Source organism: Neophocaena asiaeorientalis, unplaced genomic scaffold (assembly GCF_003031525.2).
Source record: "Neophocaena asiaeorientalis asiaeorientalis breed wild unplaced genomic scaffold, Neophocaena_asiaeorientalis_V1.1 scaffold120, whole genome shotgun sequence".
Classification (NCBI taxonomy): domain Eukaryota; kingdom Metazoa; phylum Chordata; class Mammalia; order Artiodactyla; family Phocoenidae; genus Neophocaena; species Neophocaena asiaeorientalis.
In genome coordinates, this window is record NW_020185322.1 from 177,529 (window position 1) to 189,079 (window position 11,551).

At 39.0% G+C, this 11,551-nt stretch overlaps 1 protein-coding gene across 1 annotated transcript in view; it reads left to right on the forward strand.

Annotated features, from left to right (window-relative positions):
* The first annotated feature begins 11,157 nt into the window (after positions 1-11,157).
* Positions 11,158-11,551, forward strand: part of ANKRD26 (ankyrin repeat domain 26) — an 83,604-nt gene continuing 83,210 nt past the window's right edge. Inside the window, exon 1 of the mRNA XM_024734168.1 lies at positions 11,158-11,524. Coding sequence (XP_024589936.1) covers positions 11,295-11,524 — 230 coding nt within the window. The 5' untranslated portion in view covers positions 11,158-11,294. The remainder of the gene's footprint in view (positions 11,525-11,551) is intronic.

The following is an 11,551-nucleotide window of genomic DNA, read 5'->3' on the forward strand; positions in this document are numbered from 1 at the left end:
CTGGGTTTCATGAATAAGCACTTCTTAGTTTGTTGCAGATCTTCAGTTAATTTCCAGAGTGCTGAAATGGCTGTTTTATTAAACAGTTTATCCAAATTTATAGCTGCTTTTTAAAAAATGGAGAGGGAAGAGATATGGGAACATATGTATATGTATAACTGATTCACTTTGTTATAAAGCAGAAACACACCATTGTAAAGCAGTTATACCCCAATAAAGATGTTTAAAAAAAAAAAGGAGATGATTTGTCAACCTCCTCCCCTCATCATGCCAAAAGTATATTTCCCCAGCTTATTCTGAGTCACATTTCAACCAAATCAGTTTAATAAGAATGGACTTTGAGAGGACTTGTAAACTTTTTAAAGCTGTCCATTGAAAGCTACCACAATGCCAGAGTTTTACAAGTAACCTATACCTATTAAATAGATTACTTGTGGTAATTGATAAATGTTTTATTTTTAGATATTCTTTGTTCATATTCATTTTAAAGTAAATACTGAGTTACTACCATCTGGCTAGTTATAAGCATTTTTCTTAATGTAAGTATGTAACATTTTAATAAAATATGTTGGAATGTAGACTTGATCTTTGAATTGAAAAAATAACACCTAGTCGTGGACATAAAATTTGGAGAGTTGATACATTTGAACTGAGGATTTTATTTCTATGCAGATTCTCCCCTGCCCCCATTCTGTCACATGAATCCCTATTCTTTTGGGCAAGAATGTGATTCCCCGACACACACCCCTCCCCACCTTTTAAAACAGAAACTTAGTTTAGTTATGTATCAATGCTTCATATGGGAATATAATGGATAGCTAATCTGTTATGAATTTGAGAATGTATTTCATGAAAAAAGAAATTACAGAGCTGCCAAAGAGAGAGGGTGAGAGGGAGAGAGGTTGTAAAACCTAGTTTGGGGAACTTGATATGAATCTAATCTCCTGCAGTTCTGGGAGCAGGTATGTAACTCATACCCAGGGAACCTGGAATCTGAAGGAACTGGTAGGTTGCTTTGGCTCAGGACAGGAGAAGAACTGCTAATGTGATGAGACAGTTCTGCACTCTCAGCATTTGCTTTGACAAAGACTGTTTGAGTGCTTATCGAGGACCAGATGTTAGTCAAGCCTGAAAGAGAGAAAGTGAGCCATGGTGGTGGATCCACGTTGGATACCGCACAAAAGGGCCACTCAGAGGCGTGAACAGGCCTCAGAACAGGATAGTCCAAAGTGGGGCTCTGGATTCCTTAAGAACGGAGAAGAAAGAATGGATTACATTCACTTAGGTCAAGGGAGTTACAGGTGAGAACAGCTCTGGGCTCAGAAATGCCCCTGAGAGAAAGAGTCAGCTTTAAAACAATTGCCAGATCCAGACTGCTCAAAACCATCTCACATGAGAACTCTACCGCCCCCTGCAGTTTTGAACCTGGCATCATGGGAAACCCTAATTAGCCAGCTGAAGGAAGGGGACCATGCCTGCTTTCCACCCTTACTGCAGGTGGTCTGCCTGTAGCATGGCCTAGCTGATTAACTCTGACTTGGCATTTTTATAGTTTCGTATAGTTATGTGGGGCTGGACATTGTTTTTCAGTGCTTTGTGAGATAAAGCAACTCTGGACTTATTACTTGAGAGTAAGGGTTTTCAACCTGGCTTGGGAGAAGAACCTCTGAATATTTAAAAGGGTAGTGGGAGATGAAGTTGCCTTCTAATTATATCCCATGAGTCAAAAATAGTGGTTACATATATTAACAGATTTTTGTTTGAACACTTTTCTGGGTGATATAATTCTATTCATAAGATTTTTCAAAATTGAAATATTTGTGTAATTTCCATCATAATCATGTATGGGGTATGTGTGTGAGTAACTTTTAACAAAGCTTCTAATGTCTTAGTATTTTTTAAAATTTTTATTGAAGTATAGTTAATTTACAGTGTTGTATTTCAAGTGTACAGCAAAGTGATTCAGTTATACATATATATCTATTTATATTCTTTTCCAGATTCCTTTCCATTATAGGTTATTACAAGATATTGAGTATAGTTCCCTGTGCTATACAGTAGGTCCTTGTTTATCTGTTTTATATATAGTAGTATGTATATGTTAATCCCAAACTCCTAATTTATCTCCCACCACCATCCCCCTGCTATCCCCTTTGGGAACCATAAATTTGTTTTCTATGTTTGTGAGTCTATTTCTGCTTCGTAAATAAAACGTATCATTTGTATCATTTTTTTTTAGATTCCACATATAAGTGATATCATGATGTCTTTCTCTGACTTGACTTCACTTAATATAATAATCTCTAGGTCCATCCATGTTGCTGCAAATGGCATTATTTCATTCTTTTTTATGGCTGAGTAATATTCCATCGTATATGTATACTACATCTTCTTCATCCATTCACCTGTCAGTGGACATTTATCGAAAAGACACATGCACCCCGGTGTTCATAGCAGCACTATTTGCAATATCCAAAACATCATGGAAGCAACATAAAAGTCTTGGTATTTTTTATATCATTTTATTTCCTCTTCCCCCTTATATGATATTTTATTGTACTATATTATGGTTCAGTATTCTTTCCCCTTAAAATTCCTATGCAGTTTAGTCATGTTATATTTCCATAATCATTATCAGTTTAATACTTTTAATATTGAAATAGCTAATCTAGGGATTAGTAGAATGATCTATTTATTGTTAAAATGGGGACAAGAGAAACTGCTTTTAGTTGATTACAGCTCTTATTTCCCCCTTTATTCTATTGATAACATTTTTATGATTATGTTAAAATTCAGGAATTATTTTGTGGGATCTTATTCTTTGCTCTTCATTTTATGTTGGTAAACTCTAAGGTTATATATATATCCTTGGTCCTTTTAGCTTCTCTCTATATTTTTGTATCATCTGTATGCTGATGACTTCTTAGTCTTTCTCTACAGCCCTTTTCCATTTAGGCTACATGTCCAACTGTTTTTCTCCATAGCATTTGATTTGTATGTTCATAAGAAGCTGTTCTTGGGGACTTCCCTGGTGGTCCAGTGGTTAGGACTCCGCACTCCCAATGCAGGGCGCACAGGTTCAAACCCTGGTCCGGAAACTAAGATCCTGCATGCCACGTGGCGCGGCCAAAAGAAGAAGAAGAAGAAGAAAGAAAAAGCTGTTCTCTAATTTATTGTTTCTGTGTCTGCCTTTTCCCACCTGATGTTGAGTTCTAGGAAGAAATCTTGAACACTTGTATCTCTAAGACTAAATGGAGTGCTTTATAGGTAGACAGCTAATACATTTTCAGTGAGTGAAAGAATCATAGGCATTCAGTAGATTGATCCTAATTCCCCCATCAGGCAGAGCACTGGAACAGATGGGTCAGATTCTCCATAGATGGTTAAATAATGCCGTAGAGGATATGAGTAGTAAGTGTTCTTTTCATCTTTGAAAATATCGCAGTGACTATAACAATAAAGAAGATGGAATGTCTTCCTGAGGAAAATCTGCCTTCTTTTTTGGAAGATAAAATGTGCAAGGTAGGACTGAGTGCCAGGCTAACAGTATCTTTTACATAGAAGGATCTGTTAACTGGATAAAAAGATTACTTTAAGATCTGCAGCATGTGAAATTCCTTAAGTATTCTGGATTGATTTCATACAAGATGTGTTTTATCTTTGATCAACCAGTTGTCTCCATTCACAGTCCTGAGGCATGTTAAAGACCAGTTGTTGGTAAACTTGAGATGTTAGGAATGTCTGTATAACTCTCCTGGAAATTCTGAACTAGGTGATGAAAGAGACAGAGGTGCACGAAGACGGAGAAAGAAGAGACAAAATATGGAGGATTGGAGAAGATGGTTGCTAAAGGATTTCCAGGAAGAACAAAAGAGAGACTGTGTTTATATTATTCGGAAATAAGCATCGTTATCTAAAAAGAAACTCAAATCAACTATAACCAAAATATCAAATGACTGAATGATTATAAGAAATTTGTGAATCAAACTATGCAAAGCCTGGGGCTTCCCTGGTAGCGCAGTGGTTGAGAATCTGCTGCCAGTGCAGGGGACATGGGTTCGATCCCTGGTCCTGGAAGATCCCAAATGCCTCAAAGCAACTAAGCCCGTGTGCCACAACTGCTGAGCCTGCACTCTAGAGCCTGCGAGCCACAACTGCTGAGCCTGCGTGCCACAACTACTGAAGCCCACGCTCCTAGAGCCCGTGCTCTGCAACAAGAGAAGCCACTGCAGTGAGAAGCCCATGCACCGCAACGAAGAGTAGCCCCCGCTCGCCACAACTAGAGAAATCCCACGTGCAGCAATGAAGACCCAGCGCAGCCTAAATTAATTAATTAATTAAAAAAAAAAAAAACTATGCAAAGCCTGATGCACAATGTTTCCTGGTGGAGGGAGCATAGCTCCCACCAAGTAGAAGCATCTTGTCAGCATTAACTCTGCTAGGCCAAAAGGTACATAATTTTTTATTTTTAATTTTGCTGAAAGATAATGTTTTATACTGTTATAGCACAAAGAAAACTGACTTCAAAATTTATCAAAACTTAATGTGATTTTTTTTTCTTCCTGTTTGGGAAGTTGATAGGAGGGCAAGTGCATACTTGTACCCTGGTTCCGCTTTCTGTATGCTGCTTCATCCTTGTTAGATTTTAAGATTCTTAAGTTCATGCTACTTCTTAGTGTCATAAGATCTCCTCAAATCCTCTCATATAAAATTTGAAGAAAGAGTTGTTAAAGGAGTACATATAAGGTAAAAAGAATGTCTCTCTTGGTTGGGTTTTATAAAAAATACACCTTTTCTTTTATTTTTTAAATACACCTTTTCTAAAAGTGAACTGTTACTATGCTTCTCAGTACGCCGAATCACAAATTTCATTTATCCACCAAAGCTGCTGTTGGTCACTGTTAGAACTGATTATATGGTTAGCATTATATTTTGTAAATTACTTGTGATGCCAAGGTGATGTTTAGGATTTGTGCTTAACTCTGGGGGAAATATTTCTTTAAATGGATAATGCTGATTTTTTTTAAAGAGGCGTTAACATAAATCATAACAGTGGGAAAATAAATTTTTACCAGAACTTTCAAACTATCTCCTATTTCCTATGCACCTAATACCATCAGCATGAAGTCATCCACATAATGGGTAAATTTGATGTCCTGTAAGGTAGTGAGAATATCAAGATCTTGGTGGATTAAATTACCACAGAATTATCAGCATTGATGAGCAAATGTTGTCTTGAGGCAAGATGATGAAGTTGAACCCCTATCCATATCAAGTAAGAGTAGAAAGCTTCTGGTACCCATGGTTAATTTGTGAACTGATTGTATCCTTTGATCATTAAAAAAAAAATTTAGGGGACTTCCTAGGTGGTGCAGTGGTTAAGACTTCGCCTTCCAGTGCAGCGGGTGTGGGTTTGATCCCTGGTTGGGGAGCTAAGATCCTTCACGCCTCACAGCCAAAATAACCAAAACATAAAACAAGCAATATTGTAACAAATTCAGTGAAGACTTTAAAAATGGTCCGCATCAAAAAACCTTTTTAAAATATTTAGTTCCTTGATTGTAAACAAAGAATGTTTTATTAATTATGCATGTTAATGCCTTATCTGTATTTGCATTTATACTGATTTTGTGTGTGTGTGTGTGTGTGTGGCTGCACCGGCCCTGGCAGCAAAAGCGCCAAGTCCTAACCACTGGACCGCCAGGGAATGCCCTATACTAAATTTTTTGGTCACAAATTTTATGTGGCCAAATGTACTGATATTTTCTTTTGACACTTCCATTGTTTTTGTTTGAAAAATCTTCAAAAACTTATAAATAATACCACTCATCCATATTTTCTTCTAAAATATTTAATGGTTTCATTAAAAAGACTAAATATTTTTACTAACCTGGAGTTTCTTTTGGTGTATATGTTGAGATATGTAGTTACTGCTTATCACTAATTGATTTTTCCCAAACCATTTATTAATAATCTATATCATTCTCATTGATTTGTATAGTTTCTCTTATGTTAATAAGTTCTCACCTCTTACTGTTTTCCAGTAATATGCTTATTCTTCTGTAGGCTAGTATTTAATAATTATATTTTTATATTTACTAATTATATATTTTATAATCTAACAGAAAAAATTTAATTTATCTTAACTTTCTTTAAACATATTTAAAGCTATTTTATTTTAACTAGAAACAAATCACTATATGTCTGTGCAAAAGCAACATATGTTTATTGCTGAAAAGTTAGAAAATATAAATAAGAAAATAAATATGAAAGAAGGAAGACCTTAGTAGTGAGAGTGGATGTAGCTATGCCTCATTCTCCTAACACTGGGTCCCCCACGTGCAAGGTTCTGAGGGGTGATGTTAAGCTTTATGCCCTACCTCCTTCCCCTCTTAGAACCCACTTGGGTCCCACGTTGGTGACTGAGGCACCTAATTTGTTTCCAGTGAAAAAAGTTTGGCCACAAAAGGGATGGCCATAACACCTTTCTTGGTATCAGCTCCCTATAAAACTAAGAGGTCCTATGTTTGCCACAGACTCAAGCAAAAAATGGCTTAAGACTTTATGAAGTAGAGATGCCGACCCATTTTTCTTGTAGATGGAAGTGCATTGCTGGCTGACTATAGTCATGAGAAAATAAGCTCAGTACCAATAAGAGAATGATAATAAGAATAAGAGAAAATAAGCTCAGTGCCTTCTCATAGGAAGCAAAGACCCTTGGAAGGGCTAAAGTAGGCACGTTGCCAACTGGTGCTCTATATCCTCACAATGCTGGGGGGTCAGGGACACAGGGGATAGTCTGGATTCTATGGGGGACAAGTATGGAAGTAAAACAGCTGAAATTTTAACTTGCATTCTTAATGAGTTTCAATGTTTGAGAGTTACAAAGAAAAGTTACAAACACCCCAGTCTGCCTACGGAATCTCAGGAGTCACAGATGGTGTCTACTCTGGCTAGGTAGCGAAGGTAGGAAGAAGGTGAAAATTTTTTCCAGCTATAAACTGCCATGATAAGCAGAAATTATCCTAAGGGGCCCACAGAGATGAGGGGTATGTTGGGCATGAAAATGCTCAGATCAGGTCTCCAGTGCTAGGGACAGGGTAACCAACCATGCCAGTTTTCCCAAGACTGTCTTGGTTTTATCACTGATGGTCCTGTGTCCCAAGAATGCCCCAGTCCTGGGCAAACTAGGGAACCTACTTGGGACACATAGTAGACTGACAGCCCCAGCAGCTGTCCTTCTGGATCCACGTCTGTGTCTGTCCTATGCCCATGCTTCCCACGACTGCTCCCAGCCATTGTACCCACAATAGGGGTAAAATACAGGCCCATTCCTGGAAGATGCGGGATTTATTTTTCATATGATGTTGGCTCCAGGATTCCCCTTTGGCCTGGCCAGAAATGTTGTTAGAACTGTGCTGCAACTTTAGACTCTCTCTACCCAATCCTCTTTGTTTCCCTCTACCTCCACTTCTTCCATTCTTCCTAGCTCCCTCTCTCCATAATTTTCTATGGCCACTTAACATATTACCACAAATTTCGTGGCTTAAAACCACACATATTTATAGTATAGTTCCGGAGGTCAGAGGTCTGAAATGATTCTCACTGAGCTAAAATCAAGGCTGCATTCCTTTCTGGAGGTTCTAGAGGACAATTAGTTTTCTTGTCTTTTCTGACTTGTAGAGGCCACCTGTATTCCTTGGCTTGTGGCCCCTTCCATCTTCAAAGCCAGCAATGACCTGTCGAGTCTTTCTCACATCATTCTGACACTTCTGCCTCATCCTTACACGTATGAAGGACCATTGTAATTTCACTGGACCCACCTGAATTTGTTAAGGCATCCATAACAGATGTTTTTCATCATAAAACAGGTATTACTCTGACATTATTAATTCCATTAGCATATCTATTAAATAAATATTGCAGGAAACCACCAGGGCATTATTTGAGTCTTAGATAGGCATGGGAGCTCTAAGCAACAACTTTACTTTTTTTAAAAAAAATTTTTATTTATTTACTTGGCTGTGCCAGGTCTTAGTTGGCAGCACTCGGGCTCTTTTAGTTGCAGCATGTGGCACCTAGTTCCCTGACCAGGGATCGAACCTGAGCCCCTGGCACTGGGAGCATGAAATCTTAACGCCTGGACCACCAGGGAAATCCCTAAACAACAACTTTCTAGAGGGCATGTGTTTGCAAAGAAATCTGGGAATCTTAGCTTTCAAGTGCTTGGGGACCCAGGTAGCATTTGACAAAGGACATACAGAAGTTCAGAGTTGGCCTAGCATATACTCCTTGAGTATCTCTGGTTTATACAGAAACACTAGTGTCAACCAAATCTTGACAACCTACCTGGAGTCCTGGTGTGTGGTTCTTATCTCCCTACAGCCTCGTAGTGTCTTTGACCCTCATTCCAGGCTGCATCAGCAAGTGTCAGAGTCTTCTTCAGATGTCACTATAGGGAGCCTTTACTGGTCTCAGGTCACCCTGGGGAGTACTGCGGAGACAAATAGAGGACAAAAGATAATTTTCTGGTTGGGCTATTATAGGAAGAAAATTGTGGGTGGTCAGAGTTGAAACCAGTCTCACACACCAAAACCATTTGGTCCAGCTAAGTTGGATAGACCTGAGAAATGTTTTTTTGTTTGTTTTTTGTTTTGTTTTTGTTCATTGCTCTTTCACCAGTGAAGACACTGTCCTGGAACCAGCTATCACTTCAACAGGGACCCTGCCTCCCTCCAGAGTTTTTCAGTGCAATTGCTTTCTTTCTTTCTTTCTTTCTTTTTTTTTTTTTTGACTGTGCTGCGTTCCCCAACCAGGGATGGAACTCGTGCTTGCTGCAGTGGAAGCGAGGAGTCCTAACCTCTGGACCTCCAGGGAGTTCCCCCAGCAGCAATTTCTGCTGAAGGTCTGGACACCTGACTTTTGAGTCACTAATTCCAAACAATTTGTTGTCAAATCATTCAACCTACAAAGCACAAAATGGCATTAAGTGGCCTCTGAAGAATAAGTACCTAAATTAATATCTGTGCATTTGTCTTGCTGTAAAATATGGCTGCCAAACTTTCAAATTTTGCTGGTGCATCTTGTGCAATGGTGGCATCTGTTACTTTTTAATTTGGTTAATAAAAATTCTTAAAATCAACATGATTTTGATCTTGAAATCATTAACAAATGTAATAGGAACCTGCTGAGTTTGGGGATAGCTGGTTTTGTATTAACTGTTGTTGTGAGCCTGCTTCTGCTTCTGTCTGTTTCACCCACAATACCAGGTTTGGTTTAATTATATTGTAACTGTATAATTACAGTAATTGTATAAGTAATACATTAAAAGGAGTTTCTGTATACAGTTGTATACAGTTGCCTGCTTCTACCAGTATGGAGTATGGAGTCAACCTATTTTGCTTTATTCCTAAGAAATGGAATAAAGATGGAAACACAAATTACAGATAGAGAAAGATGGAAGCAAGGGAAAAGATTGTTTAAAGCTTGGGAAATTTTAAAGAACATGAGACAAGTATAAAGCATAAGAGGTTTCATAAAAATGGAGATGATAAGATTCCACAAGTGCACTATGATGATTAGATCTAGGAGTGGGAAACAGATTTGGGTGGATAAAGCAAAGGAGCAAAGAGACTATTAAGAGAAAACACAAAAGTTAGATGTCCCTATTAGTTAGCTAATTACTGAAAAAAATTGGCTAGTAGAATTTTAGGGAATTAGCTATATTGATTTTTAAAATTTGTAGCAACGATCTTATACTTCAATAAAAACAGAGTATCTTGTTTGCATTCTACTTGATTTTTTTCATTTGCATACTATTCTTCAATATTCTTCAATCTATACCAACCAGTTTGTGCCTTCCTTAAGTACTGCCAGAAACTATCAACTCTTTCTCCTGTTACAAAATTATAGCTTAAAGAAGTTCTTCACTCTCATTGTCAAAAGAATACACAGATATCAAACAATAATCATTTACAAATTATAATGAAAAGAATAATATACCATTACAAAAAAAAAAGCCCAGGTACAGATATATCAAGAAGTGTACAGGATTTACATAATGAAAAAAGCTACCAAAGGCTAATGAAGGACATAAAATAAGACAAATTGAGACATAACATGTACCTGGATACACTGATACAAGAGACTGATTCGCAGTTAAAATTCTCTTAACCTAATTACAATTAAAATCTCACAAAGAACTCTCTTTAGCTTGGCATAGTGATTAAAAATTCATCTCAAATAATGCAGAGGTAAACATTTCCAAGAGAATACTGAAAAGGAAGAATAGGGAGGGGAACCTTGGACCTGTAATAGATATTTATATTTTATACACTACTGACGCTAGAAGAAGCAGACCAGAATGGAAAAACCAGAAACAGAAAAAACATCCGAGAATTAAATGTAAGATTAAGGGGTAAACTAGGTGAGGAAAGATGGATTGTTCGGGACAAGTGGATAACCATTTTTTTAAAAGTTCTCAAATGTTACACCATGCTCCAAGATAAATCTTGAATTGATTAAAGATTTAATTAGGGGAAAATAAAAGCAAAAACTAAAATATAAGTGAAGAAAATGTGCAGACGGAACGCTGGGCCACAGGGGAGGGTCAGGAGGCATGCGGAAACGCGTCTTCATTTCATCAGGAGAACCTGCGTTGGTTTCTCCTAAGTTTGCACTTGGTGACACCTGTTGCCACAATCTCTGGAACCATGAAAACAGCTTTCTGTAGGTACATCTGTTAAATTCCATGGAGAAAGCCTGGGGCCCAGAGGGATGTGGAAAGGAATAAACTGAGGGATAAGGAGATTTAGAGAGTATTTTTAGGGGAGCTCTCTGGGGGACGTGGCTTTCAGCATCCTGAAGCTCCACGCCGCTCTAGCCCCAGTCGCATGCGAAGACGACTTTCTCACGGGAGATTCTAACATTTGCAAACGTCCAGAAATGCTCAGCCAGCTCGCACCAACGTTGGAAAAGAACCCAGCGCGGCCCACAAAGAATCGCAGAGATTTCAGACGCTTGGGCCTCGCACATGCGCACTGGGCACTCCTGGTCTCCGGTCCTCTGTGCGCAAGCGCAGTGACGCCTTCTTACAAGGCGCGCACGCGCACTGTGTTTAGCTGTATCGCTTGGCTAGGGTTAGTCCGGGCTGAAACATGAGAAACCGCGGAGTTTCCCAGCTGGGATGTTGTGGCCAGACCGCGTTGGCTTATCTGTACCGCTAGTGTTAGGCTCAGGAGACTGTGAGAAGCCGAGGGGGAGGTGAGGTGTGTCTGAAGCCTGTAGGCTCTGCGATGAAGAAGATTTTTGGCTTCGGAAGTAAGAAGGGCGAGTCGCCCTTCGGCTCCTTCACCAGCTCGCGGAGAGAGAGCGGTAATCGAATCAACTCCCGGCCCGAGTACCACATCCGAGACAAGGATCTCGGGAAGATCCACAAAGCTGCCAGCGTGGGCAACGTCGCCAAAGTGCAGCAGATTCTGTTGCTTGGGAAGAATGGCTTGAACGACAGGGACAAGATGAACAGGTAACCGGGGCGGGCGGGAGGAGGCGG